This window comes from Saccostrea echinata, unplaced genomic scaffold, assembly GCF_033153115.1.
Source record: "Saccostrea echinata isolate AGI-Se365-2 ecotype Australia unplaced genomic scaffold, CSIRO_AGI_Sech_v1 ptg000009l, whole genome shotgun sequence".
Taxonomy (NCBI): Eukaryota; Metazoa; Mollusca; class Bivalvia; order Ostreida; family Ostreidae; genus Saccostrea; species Saccostrea echinata.
The window spans coordinates 24,318,640-24,333,488 of NW_026889758.1; the positions used below are offsets into that span (position 1 = coordinate 24,318,640).

The 14,849-nt window shown below is 34.3% G+C and overlaps 2 protein-coding genes and 1 long non-coding RNA gene across 3 annotated transcripts in view; 1 reads left to right on the top strand and 2 right to left on the bottom strand.

Annotated features, from left to right (window-relative positions):
• LOC133182075 (uncharacterized) overlaps positions 1–14,849 on the bottom strand; it is a 262,045-nt gene that overhangs the window by 109,814 nt on the left and 137,382 nt on the right. The window lies entirely within an intron of this gene.
• Positions 1–14,849, bottom strand: part of LOC133182070 (calmodulin-beta-like) — a 79,670-nt gene that overhangs the window by 15,824 nt on the left and 48,997 nt on the right. The window lies entirely within an intron of this gene.
• Positions 70–1,142, top strand: LOC133184007 (uncharacterized). The gene is made up of 2 exons (XM_061318881.1): positions 70–88; positions 142–1,142. The coding sequence occupies exons 1-2, from the start codon at positions 70–72 to the stop codon at positions 936–938; spliced, it is 816 nt and encodes a 271-aa protein (XP_061174865.1). The 3' UTR covers positions 939–1,142.

The window sequence follows — 14,849 nt, forward strand, 5'->3', positions numbered from 1 at the left end:
TGTCATGCACCCCTAATGATATTCGTCGATTCTGAGTTTGGAAAGATTTGAAGGGGAAGACTATAGTCCATGCTATTGACTGTGAGAAGTTAGGTTTCAAAGGTATTTCTGATTGCGGATGTCCGAAACGGCTTGCTTCAGGTACAGTGGAAGGTTTAATTCAACAGTTGATTAATATATTTGATGATTATGGTTGTGGTAGAGTATGGGATGTCGTATCTAGAACTGGGAACCCGGCAGCATCCCCTTTGGTGAAAGAGTACCTTAAACTGATAAGGGAAGAGCAAGCTAAGGTTCATGTATTGCCTAAGCAGGCTAAACCAATTTTCTTATCTAAAGTCAGAGCAATTGCTTTGTTTATAGGTAGGGAATTAGGCAGATCCGATTTGTCACTTAGAGAGAGGTTCGTTTTGGCTAGGGATCAGGCATGGATTAAGGTTCAATTTTTTGCAGGTGATAGGGCAAGCGATTTATCTTTAGTGGTTTCTCAGGAAGTGAAGATTTTAGAGGATGGTTCAGGTTTGGTATTCCAGCATACTTTCGGTAAAACTTTAAGGGGTGAGAAGGGTAAGAACAATTATTTTGTAATTAAAAGATGTGAAGACCAAGTGCTTTGCCCAGTCAAAGGTCTGTTGGATTATTTCTTATTTGCCAAAAAATTGAAGGTTGATTTGTCCAAGGGATATTTGTTCAGGATAGTGTCAGAAAACGGAATGGTTTTGGATAAAAACATTAGTTATTCTGTGGTTTATGACAGGCTGTTATACTATCTCTCTACGTTAGGCATTTACGAGGGTGAGACGCCACACAGCTTCAGATCTGGTTGTGCAATTACAATGGCTTTATCTGGCTCAGCTGACAATGCAGATCAAGTGATGAGACATATAGGTTGGTTTGGCAAATCAAGTGCGGAGTATATAGTAGAATGCATACTATGATTGATTCAGGTATTGTTGCATCAAAATTGGCGGAGTCTGTTTCTCAAGGAGATATTATTGAATCAGATTATAAGGGAAAGGCGGACTATACTTATTTAGGGAAAGCATTTATTTAGCTTGGAATTTGTGATTTCCTGTAGAAGTCATATTTATATAGGTGCAGAATACCATTGTTAATATATTCATTAAAATAAATGGCAATATATTTTTCAGTGTATGAGTTGACTTCTTCATGAAGATCGTTTAGATTGAATACTTTCAGATGTATCCTAATTATATATATGTGTGAATTTTTGTTAGAATCATATATATGATCTATTGTCATAATTTTGGTGGAAATGAAAGGTTCATTCTCTATAAGGCCGTTTTCCGGCCTACGTTGAAATCATTCTAAAATGTGTTTTTATGTTATTTTTATCCTTCTATTATATGATTTTGGTCCTTATTTTCCAACATCGATCGTGTGAGTCACGTGATTTATAAAATAAAAATGGCGGCCAAGCTTAAAAATATTGAGGGTATGTCTATTTAAACTTTGTTTTTATGCATGGTTTTTGAAATAATGTAGAATAAGTCATATAAATATGAAGTAAATAAATTATATTAAAAATTTAAATGTAAAACTCGTACAAATTAAGGTTAAAATTAAAATAACATGACGCAACATGTTGCCCATTCACATTTTGTATATTTTAAATTTAAATCTTTAGAAAATGCTCACCTTATGACATGAGTAAATCTTTTATTATCATTTATTTGGCCAAAATACTTTATTTTAGAATCAATTGTTATTGTGTGTCATTTTTATCGACACTTTACCTTTATTTCCTATAATATGCCAATTTAGAAATATGGTAGCGAATTATCTATTTGTGATTTAGCCAAGAAAACCTGCATTACAGACTATATTTAGACCAACCAAATGAGCCATCGGTGTAAAAAAAAAAAAAACAAACAGTTAAAATGTATCTTCTTATGTATATAAAATAAAATAAATTCATTAAAAATGCTTTGTTTTCATTTAAATATACCTGTTAGGTATCATATTAATATCCAATGAATAGGAAATGCTATATGTCTTAAGTATATGTATTAAACGGGATAATAAAAGTTCTGAAAACGGATCAAAATCACGTATCTAATAAATAATAATAATAAAAAAAACATTACCGGGTAAGTTCATACTTAATTCACAAAGGAACTAAAATGTCGGTATGTTGTGATCCAAATTTGACTAAATAAATACATTTACTCTGACCCTACTCCAGACAACCAGTCACAATCCGCTGCGTCTTTTGTATAATCAAAAAAGGGTCGTGGTACCAACTTACCATCTTGATGTCGCTGGAAAGACAAATACCATAGCACAGCAGCAATATGTGCACAGCAGCCTAATGTGCGAGCTCCTGATTTACACTGACAATACCAGCCTGTTATTGGATTTCTTTTCTCACTATCATATGAAATCCACAGTATGTAAGTTTTCGAAGAACTATGTCTTGATTGTAACTTGGCTTTCAATAGACCATCGTCTTGTTTGTGAACAAATAATTCATATTTGCCTTCAGGTGATATATGTTCAATTGTATACGCCTTTGCCTGCTTTAATTGATATACTCCGTCTGTAATATTTCTAAGAGCATCCTCTGAAAGACGAGGAAAATCCTCCATATCAAATCCATCAACTGACTCCCATACACTTCTTTTAGCTGCAAGTTTTTCATTTTCCACCCGTTTTTGTAACTCATTAGTTGTTTTTGACAGAAATGACATTCGAATTGCTAGCTCCGTGTCCTCAAACTCAGAATTTCTTATCGGAGGTCTGTACTTATTGCACAATGCACATACAATACGTACATAATCACCAACAAATTGTATCTGTGTATTTGGCATCACTTGGCCCAAAGCTTTCCATCGCTTTATCCTTCCATTCACTGACTCGACAACCCAACGTACCTTTGTTACCATTCTGGACTCGTTTGCTTCTTCAGTAGAGTGCTGTTTTTTCCCCTTTTCTAAGTAGCACGGCATCTGAGTTCTAAACCCCATTTGTTGTAAGAAATCTCTGCAGTCTCTAAATCCTCTGTCCAGAACAAATATATCTCCATCTGAAAGCCAAGTTTTTAATCGTTCAGTGTCATTTTTCATTATACTGGTTAAGATCGAAGCATCATTATTGCGTCCATCTGCTAAGTAAGGACCAATAGCGTCTAGTGTGTAGCAATCAGTACCAACTATCATCATTGGCTTCAGGAGCGGTCGACTTTTGTAAGCACTGTATGTTCGGCTCTGGAAACTGTAGTTTGAACTCTTTTCTATATAAATGTATGTGCCATCTATGACAAGGGCTGCGACATCTTGGCCATCTGCAAATAGTTGCTTTACAAAAGGAGTAGTGTGTTCCCTAATAAACTCGTCCCTAGAAATATGCTGAGTGCCCAAATGCTGGGGAACAAATTCTTTCATTAGAACAGCTCTTGCACTGTGGATTGCTTTTGATATGTACTGTACATTAGGTATCTGGAACATACTGCTCATCACTTTTAGGGACACTCCTGTTCGCAGTTTTGTCAACAGGAGTCCTAAACATGTCCTAGTTGATCTGACTGATGTGTTTCTCAAAGATTGAAGATATGTTACTAAATTGTCAAATTGCTGTTTAGTGAGACCTGTCAAGTGAATATAATCAGTGTCTGATAATCCAAGAGGGTTATCAAATTCGATTCCTTTCGGCTTGTTCAACACATTCATGCGAACATTGTGAAGCAACGTCATTAAATCTGTTCTGTTGAACATGGTGTGGTCTGTCACCTTCGAAAGCATCTTTTTGCATTCTTCTTTTAACCCACCCTCACTAAAATGTTTCTGACAACACCTGGTACCTTCAGGTATGATTGTACCAGTTTCTATGAAAAATTTTGTCCTTGTGTCTTCATTTATTACGACAAGATCTTCCCTCTGAGTACAAAATTGACATTTTGCATGTGAAGACATACTACGAGGGACTTCCAACTTAATAACCTTTGGACTACCAAATGCAAAGGATGAAGAAGTCTGCCCTTCCTCCACGTCAGTATCATTCTCTTCGCTTTCATTCATATTTCTTTTTTTGAGGTAATACGTCATTCGGCATTTATTACATAGTAAGTATCCTGATTCGTCTGTCTGATAATTTATTTTTGACGTGATGTAATCATAGAGTTCTTTGTTGATAGTCTCTTTGATATATCTCGAACCTGATAAACTACGTTGTCGTAGGTTGCAAATGCAACAGATAGGGTATTGTTGATCTTTACTGGATTCCATAAGTATGAAGAAGGGTATTTGCCCCTATTCAGGTCCGGATTGCGTTCTCAGCACGGCTGAGGCAATTAAAGCCAGGACACTGTCCCTCCCGCTCACCGGCACTCCATAGAAACCCGCAAGATTTTCAACAGCTCCTTCCACTACTCATGTAGAGAGCTTCAGTATGTCTACGATCAAGCAGGTTTCTGCAACTTCCAATAAGGAAGGGCTCCCCTGACTTCTGGTTTGCTAAACCAGAGCCGCAGTTCTCAAAGCTTGTATTGCTACCAAAGATGCGTGTTGGCTCCCCAAATCCGCAGATGAAGTTCACCTCAGCATCCAGATAACATACAATACTTCGACCCTGTCTCACTCATACGGAGAAAATATGAGCGTCTCTCTGGCAGGTTGGGTCGAGAAATTCCATTATGAAAGATATTCTTCATGCCAGTAACCGTTTTTATCTAAATATCTTTAGTAACACAACGAACATAAATTAACTCATCATCTTTGCACAACCACAAAAAACTTTTTGAGAACAAACGGACGTACTTCTAAATAATATATCAAGAGGTATGAAAGAGAAACGAAACAATAAGAATCCGTGCCATATAAGACATTAAAAAAGTACATACATTTGTCGCTGACAATTCAATCATCATGTGAAAAGCAAGATTTTATTTCATGACACTCAGTCTTTTCAGGCCTTTGATTATATTTTTTTTAAAAAAATAAAACTCAACATTTTCTAGTGAAAATTGCATGGCTTATTTTAATTCTTATGGTATCCACAGAAAGTGTCACTCTAACTAAAAAGTAACCAGATAAAATAATCTACAAACGCTGATAGCCTCCATAATGAGTAGATACCTTTTCGTCTAATTATTGCTAAAAATAGTGCGTAAAGTTTTTATTAAGATGTCATAACCACCTTTAACCAAGTTCATCTTTTTCTAGTGACTTTTTATAGCTTTAAAAAGTTTACATTCAAATTTTGGTGCTGGTTAAAGGTGGTTATGACATGTGTAGGAGTTGTCAAACACACCAACCCTCTTATGTTTTCCCATTGCGCTAATGTTAATACGGAGCGATGGTACATCACTTTGAGACCCCATATCATAAAAAAATACTAGAGGATTAGTAACCAAACAAGTTTTAGCATTAAATTGGATCTTTAGCCCGCTAATTCATACAGTTTTTAAGGGGGAAAATATATTTTGAAATTTTGGAGTCATTGTAGGCCGGAAAACGGCCTTATAGAGAATGAACCTTTGTTATTCTCATTTGCTTTCTAATAAAAATGGAAATGAATTGTTTTGTATTTAATTTTATTTTGAGTATTGGGAGAAGAATGTTATATTATTTTGGGTTAACTGAAGGAATGGAGAAGGGTGATTGCAAAAATGCAGAGTTTTTATGCCCAAAACTTAAACATGATCTGAATGCTGGAAGATATTAAACACTGAGGATAGGGAAGAGCCTCATTGGTTAAGATCGAAGCGGAAGTACATGTGACGTAGTATTCATTCTTTAGACATCCATGCTTGATAGTGGATAATGTGTACCGAAGGAATGATGATAAGTATGATGATGATCAATGAAAGAGGTTTTTTCCACCCACCCATCTTCGGGATGGGATTGGGAATATATTTTAGTTTGTGCATCTATATTGAATGTGCATTTTATGTGGTGATGATTTTTCTATGTTAAAATTTACTATAGATGCAGTGTTTGATATCATCCTACATTCAGATTTCCATCCTGCAGAGTTTTTATGCCCAAAACTTAAACATGATCTGAATGCTGGAAGATATTAACATGCATTCTCTGTAAGCACCAAAAAATTTACTATAGGGCTTGGAAACGACATCTCTCCGATTTTGATGAAATTTGCACCATAGGTGCATCTTGGCACAAAACTAGGAAATATGGTGTTAGAAGTTTCACACGTGCACCCGGTTGCCATGGAGACGGGTCAATTGAATTTGGCCATTTTTGGCCCTTTTTGACCAAATAAAAACATGAAAATTGAGGAAATGTAAATGCATTTTTGTCTTTATGTAGTAAACTCAAACACAAATCATTGTATCATAAGAAAACATCAACTTTTAAGGTATACAGGGCATATAATCGGTTATTCCAGAATTATTCCCACTCTAAGAAAAAGGTCCTGTAAAATGACATTGTTTCTGAAAATGTGAAAAATGGGAAATTTGGTATTTTTTGAGAACTTTAAGGTTAAATAAAAAAAATTGTCTACGGAAATTTTTCAAATCTTATGTGTGTTTTATACTTCAGAATTAGGAGTGTCACCTCATGAAAAAATTGGAGTGGGATCTCAATTCTATTTTTAGTAACATGTATCTATAAATAGACATATTTCAGAAAAATCTAAAAAATCAAATTTGGGCAGAGTTTAAGATGCCATTGGTAGGTATTTAAGAAATATACTGTAAAAGTCAATATGTTAATGACAGAAACTGGACACCAATAACTACTATGCATATTATTTGAAGGGAGTTCCGTTTTCTATTTATAGCTTCAAATGCCTTAAAATAGACTTGTCTCATAATATGTGTAAAAATGACTATTTTCTATCATTTAGAAGCTCCACTAAAACATAAGTGATAAACATACTGCTATCACCAATATTTCATCAATTAGAACATGGGATAATACAATAACTCACACATTATTGAGGATAGGCTCTCATTTCTATAAATAGTACAAATGTCTAAAATTAGACACATGGGAAATTAACGACGAAATGTAGATTTTTGCACTAGTTCTCACATTAGAGATGAACAATTTGCATACTAACTGTCATTAACTGTAACTGACATAATGTGACTGACAAGTACAGGAAAGCATTAACTGAAATGCAGAATAATAAGCGGAGGTTTCCATTTCTATTTATAGTAACAATTGTTTAAAAATAGACATTCTGCAAATTATCAAGAAAATGTAGAATTTTGCACTATTTTCTCACATTAGGGATGGACAATTTGCAGACAAACTGCTATTAATTGTTAATAACATAAGGGGAACAACAAGTACAAGAAAGCATTAACTGAAATGCAGAATAATAAGCGGAGGTTTCCATTTCTATTTATAGTAACAAACGTTTTATAATTATGGAAGAAATGTAGAATTTTGCATTGTTTCTTACATTAAGGATGGACAATTTGCAGACTAACTGCTATTTACTGTTATTGACATAAGGTGACCGACAAGTACAAGAGAGCATTAACTGAAATGCAGAATAATCAATGGAGGTTTCAATTTCTATTTATAGCAACACATGTCTAAAAATAGACATATTGCAAAAAATCAAGAGAATATAGATTTTCGTACACTAGGAATGGAAATTTTGCCGATTAACTATTATTAACTGTTATTGACAAAAGGTGAATGACAAGAACAGGAAAGCATTTACTGAAATGCAGAATAATCAGCGGAGGTTTCGATTTCTATTTATAGCAACATACGTGTATGTCTAAAAATAGACATAGTGCAAATAATCAAGGAAATATATATAGATTTTTGCCCTATTTCTAACATAAGGGATGCTCAATTTGCAGACTAACTATTATTAATTTAATGTGACTGACAAGAACAAGAGAGCATTAGCTAAAATGCAAAATAATCTGCGGAGATTATTTCCATTTCTATTTATAACACCAAATACTTAAAAATACATATGTCTCAGCATATGAGAAAAAATGAAAATTTCCCCCAATTACCTCCTTCACAAAAATATTTAAAATAACATTGCTCTCCAAAATATGCCATCTTCAAGTGCATGTGGTCATACAACACTTCACACATTAATGAGCATGGGCTCACCATTTTTTACTACAGTAACAATAAACTAAAAATATATGTAATGTATATATAGGAACTCCCATGGTTTGTGCTTGAATATGATTTTTATCCAACCAGTTGTGTGGTTTTTTTACTCCCGAGCCTTAGCGAGGGGATAAAAAACTCACAACGAGTTGGATAGAATTCATATCCAACCACAAATCATGGGAGATTCTTTTTATCCTATGTTTTATACATCACAATCAATGTTTTACACTGTTTTTATATAGGAATCTACTTCATTTTACTTCTCCACTCTCACGCTTAAACGCATTGTGACGTCATTACTGTGGAATATCAAAAAAAAAATCCAATGAGTGATATCCACGGGATAAAGGGGTAAACATGTGTAAGATCACCTATTTTTCGTGGGGTTATTTTTTCGTGGTTTGAAGAAAAAATGAGTTGGTGAAGGAAATTTTCTTTGTGAATGAAGAAAAGCTTGGTTGATATATATCTGAATTTTACATTTCGTGGAGGACATATATTTGTGGGTCTCTCTATGCCATAAAACACCCACAAAATTTAATGATTTTACAGTATCTCAAATAATTTAGAAAATGTAGGTTCTTGCACTATTTCAAACATAAGAAGTGGAAAATTTGCAGATTTTCTGTCATAACCATATTGTGACTTACAAGAACTAGTCAATATTAATTGAAATGCAGAATTACCAGTACTAGTAGAGGTTTCCATTTCTATTTATAGCAATAAACATCAACAAAAACATACCCCTCAGCATATAAGGAACCAGAAGTCTCTGACGAGACTGTAGCTCTACTGGTATTTATTTAACAAAGGAAGAGAAAAGTAGCTAGCACTTGGACTTGACAGTAAATAAAAAAAATATATCCTTATTTAGCTTCTTTTTGTGTCAAGATTGCAGTTGGTCAAAAACTGTAATAGGAGTAGCTTTTGAAAGAATTGACGAAATTTCCTTTTTTATTTTTTTTGGTTACCATGACAACACTGTTATCTAAAACTAAAATCTAATGTGCAGGATTATGTGTCTTCTTGGAATCAGATCAAAGCAGTAGAAGAGGCTTCCTGATAGAATTTGACAGGAATTTTTAATTTTAGTCACCATTTCAACGCCATTCATCAAAACCAAAAACTGATAAGCAGAGTGATGTATCTCAGTGTAGTCTACTTGTATATAATTTAATTTTGGTTTTTACTCGTCATTTGATTGGATAAAAAATAAGTTTATACTATATAACCTGTGTTGCCTAGGTTACACTGACTTAAGTCAAAAACGTATCGATCCGCTTGATGTTACATTTTAATTATGTACAATTTGAAGGAGAAATTGTTATTTTTTCACACTTAGTGCCCGCTGAAATATGGCTAAAATAATAATGCCTTGGCATTAAACAGTAATCAATCAATCAATTACACTTGGTGAAGGAATATTAAATAATAAGGATTGAATTTAATAGCTACCCAGTATTAAAAGTAAGTCCCAATAAAGCTAAAAATGACAATCTTACACCAATTAGAAAATTCGTAGAAATTTTTTTTTTACAGTTCTACCAATCTCCACTATATTTCACACATTATTGAGAATGGGTTCTCCAGTCTTTTTATAGAAATATGTCTAAAATAGACATATTGTGATTTTTTGAAAGATGAAGATGCTCAGTATTTTAGACATTATGGATGGAAAATCTGCAGACTGTCATAAACATCATTTGGCTTACATGTACAATTATAAGTCACAGTTAATTGAAATAATTCAATAAACAAAAATAATTTACAAACATTTACCAATATCTTTAAAAAAAATTAAGTATGGTCCTTCATGCATATATTTCCATTGTATCATTTTTAGTGTTTGGTGGCAAAATTAACAAGAGGTCCAAGAGCTTTGAATCGCTCTTCTGATAAACTGTACAACCTATCACTTCTATTTGAAGCCTCTAAGTATCCTGTATATTTAGATAAAGTCTTGAAATTCCAAATCGTCATCTTGACCTACATTTTAGATGAAACACTCTGAGAACCCAAGATGATTCTAAGCCCATTAGTATCCGAAATATTGAATTATAGTCATATAAATTGAAAAGTAGGTCACGGTAACTTACTTTTCAGTCAATTTACTCCGAGGACCCAAGATGCATCAACTGACAAAGTTTGATGATGCTAACCCAATTAGTACCCGAAATATTTAATTAGAGTGATATAAATTGAAAAGTAGGTCATGGTGCCCTACTTTTCAGCTGACGTTTTTCGAGGACCCAAGATGCATCAACTTACAAAGTTTTATGATCATAGGCCTTAAAATGTCCAAATTATGCCTCTAAAACGCTTTGAAATCGAATGCCTGCAAAGTTCAAAAAGTAGGTCACTGTGACCTACTTTTTAATAAATATGTTTTATGGCCCCAAGATGCATCATCTTACAAGATTTAATGATTCTAAACCTCTCAGTATTCGAATTAATGACCTTAATTGTTTTAAAAAAGATTAGCCATAAAATTCAAAAAGTAGGTCAAGGTGACCTACTTTTTAGTCAACGTACTCCGAGGACCCAAGATACATCAACTGACAAAGTTTGATGATCATGGGCCTTAAATTGTTCAAAATATGCCTCTAAATCATTTTGAAAAAGAATGGCTGCAAAATTTAAAAAGTAGTCACCGTGATTTACTTTTGAGTCAACATGATATGAGGTCCTCAGATGCATCAACTGACAAGATTTGATGATCCTAGTTCTTAAAATAAACAAAATATCAACATTATAATATAATGTAATTTTTGGTCAACTTTGAAGAGACCTTGAGACCATGCCCTTTGCCCCAGGGTGATTTCCCGTGCAAATTTTAATCTACAACATATCCTTATCCTTTTGTGTAAGTTGGTGATAATCTGCCCAGTGGTTTTTGAGAAGAAGATTTTTTAGCATTCAGTACTTTTGTTTCTATTTTCCTAATTATCTCCTCCTTTTTAAGGGTCACAACCCTAGTTTTAGTAAAAATGGGAGTTGTTGGGCCAAGGATACCCTGTAACAAATTTGACAATAATTGGCCAAGGGGTTCTTGAGTTATGGCCCATATTCTATAAAGCTTACACACATCGCACAAATGGCCATAGCATTAGCTCTTTGAGCCTTTGGCTCAGAAGAGCTAAAAATGGAAACCTCCACCGATTATTCTACTTTTCAGTTAATGCTGTGTTTTTCTTGTCGAATACATAACCTTTTTAACAATAAGTCTGCAGATTTCCCATCCCTCATGTGAGAAATAGTGCAAAATTCTACATTTCGTCTATAATATGATTTTTAAAACATTTGTTACTATAAATAGAAATGGAAACCTCCACTGAATGTACTGCATTTCAGTTAATGCTGTCTCGCTCTTTTCAGTCGCCTTATGTTAACAACAGAAAATAAGAGTTAGTCTGCAAATTGTCCATCCCTAATGTGAGAAACAGTGCAAAATTCTACATTTCTTTAATAATTTGCAGTATGTCTATTTTTAAACATTTGTTACTATAAATAGAAATGGAAACCTCCGCTTATTATTCTGCATTTCAGTTAATGCTTTCTTGTACTTGTTGTTCCCCTTATGTTATTAACAATTAATAGCAGTTTGTCTGCAAATTGTCCATCCCTAATGTGAGAAAATAGTGCAAAATTCTACATTTTCTTGATAATTTTCAGAATGTCTATTTTTAAACAATTGTTACTATAAATAGAAATGGAAACCTCCGCTTATTATTCTGCATTTCAGTTAATGCTCTTCTGTACTTGTCAGTCACATTATGTCAGTTACAGTTTATGACAGTTAGTATGCAAATTGTTCATCTCTAATGTGAGAACTAGTGCAAAAAATCCACATTTCGTCATTAATTTCCCATGTGTCTAATTTTAGACATTTGTACTATTTATAGAAATGAGAGCCTATCCTCAATAATGTGTGAGTTATTGTATTATCCCATGTTCTAATTGATGAAATATTGGTGATAGCAGTATGTTTATCACTTATGTTTTAGTGGAGCTTCTAAATGATAGAAAATAGTCATTTTTACACATATTATGAGACATGTCTATTTTAAGGCATTTGAAGCTATAAATAGAAAACGGAACTCCCTTCAAATAATATGCATAGTAGTTATTGGTGTCCAGTTTCTGTCATTAACATATTGACTTTTACAGTATATTTCTTAAATACCTACCAATGGCATCTTAAACTCTGCCCAAATTTGATTTTTTAGATTTTTCTGAAATATGTCTATTTATAGATATATGTTACTAAAAATAGAATTGAGATCCCACTCCAATTTTTTCATGAGGTGACACTCCTAATTCTGAAGTATAAAACACACATAAGATTTGAAAAATTTCCGTAGACAATTTTTTTTATTTAACCTTAAAGTTCTCAAAAAATACCAAATTTCCCATTTTTCACATTTTCAGAAACAATGTCATTTTACAGGACCTTTTTCTTAGAGTGGGAATAATTCTGGAATAACCGATTATATGCCCTGTATACCTTAAAAGTTGATGTTTTCTTATGATACAATGATTTGTGTTTGAGTTTACTACATAAAGACAAAAATGCATTTACATTTCCTCAATTTTCATGTTTTTATTTGGTCAAAAAGGGCCAAAAAGGGCCAAATTCAATTGACCCGTCTCCATGGCAACCGGGTGCACGTGTGAAACTTCTAACACCATATTTCCTAGTTTTGTGCCAAGATGCACCTGTGGTGCAAATTTCATCAAAATCGGAGAGATGTCGTTTCCAAGATTTTTTGGTGCTTACAGAGAATGCATGTTAAACACTGAGGATAGGGTAAGTTCTGTATAACAACATATTCGAGAAGTGGTCTTAATCAGATGTGAATACTTAACAAGAAGCCCGTGGGCCACAATGATCTCCTAAGTAACAAGCACTGCTGTTTATTTTCTTCAGGTTTCTATATTCCCATATTATGGATCCATCCTAAGTCTAAGGGATTTCTGAAACCACATAAAATGGGGATGTTTCAATATCAGTATGACTAATATGGCCTTGTAGTTATGGAGACAAACATTCTTCTACTGTGTATATTTTGCGTAAAATTTGATCTTGGTTTTGAACAACTCTAGGGGTCCATGTATTATTAAAAAAAAAAGACTGAATAAACACAGTAGGGAGGGGGTGGGGGGTGGGGCAAGACTAAAACAAGAATTTACATTACCTCAGGAAGCTTTCACAAAACGTTTTATTGTTTCTGATCCCGTAAAGGTTTTAATAGATTTTTCGTACATACATGTATTTCAATGTAAAACTTTGATTCCCTTTTGTGACCATACCGTTTAGACTAGTTGATTGTATGTTTTTTTACGCTTTTCATCAATATATAGAGACGTCACCATATACCGGTGAAGGGCTTCAAATTTAGACCAAGGCCATTGAACAGTGAGGGATCATTGTCGTGACACGGCTTCTCGGTTTTTAAGGTTTCATCCGAAAGACCCGCAACTTTCACTTCAAACTGCCGAGCGCTTGGCGAAGGAACAGTAGCTAACTATTTTTTATCAACTTAAGTCAGTGGCGGCCGGAGTTTCAACACATGACCTTCCGATAACGGAGCGAGCGCTCTACTGACTGAGATACTGTGACGGTCCACCCTTAAGAAAAAGATTTTCAAATATATTTTATATTTACTAAATAAGACTTCGATGCTCTATCGTTGCCGCACCTACCCCTGTCACCCCCCCCCCCCATCGCGGGATAATTTGACAACTTTAAATCTGCCATTACCTTAGGATGCTTTCACACAGGTTTCATCGTATCTTAGTAGCAATTCGAGGTGACGTAAGTCAGCCTCGTAAGCTGCTGACCAGCTTCAATGCGTGGCGCAGTGGTTAGAGTGTCTGCTCTAGAGTCGCGAAGTAAGGAGTTGATCCTTACGTCGCGGGTTCGAATCCCACTGTGGGACGTGGAGACCGGTCCTTCAGATGAGACCGTATAAACCGAGGTCCCGTGTCGCAGTAGGTGCTGGCACGAAAAAGATCCCTTACTGCTCAATGGCCGTAAGTATAGGACAAAATTTGCAGCTCTCCACCGGCAAGTGGTGGCGTCTCCATATGAGTGAAAAATTCTCTCGAGGGACGTTAAAAACAAACAAACTTCAATGGCGCCCCTCTCTGATCACTACCATTTGCAATTTCTTATTTATTTTCACTAGGGCTGGGACGATACAACTTTTTCTTTATCGATACGTATCACGATATTTGAGCCACGATACGATATGTATCACGATAATTATGTTATAAATTTGGGGTTTTTTTTATTGAAATGAACTAAACATTTCTTTACAAATAAGAATGATTTATTCAAAGAAGTTGCATATCTGTTGTAAAACAAAATTATTTTACATAATTGGTGTTAATTATTATGTATTTCATAATTATATTTATATTTAGCATATTTATTTTACATATTAAACCCAAAATGTTAAGTTAACAAAGAAAAACTTAAGTGAGAACTTTTGGGGGATATTTCGATATTTCTTCGTACGTACATGTATTGATATGCGTATCGTCCTCACACAGAATCGACATCTCGATATATCGTCCCAGCCCTAATTTTCACTCTTCGGGACAATTCACTACTCTTGATGTTAACTGGTGATACCTTAGAAAGCAAGGATCAAATCAGAGATAGGTTACTAATATTTAAACAATAGCACTTGCAAGATTGATTGGAAATATTAAAACGTTAATTTTGATCAGTTCACTAAGAAATATAGTCCTCTGTTTATACATGCATTG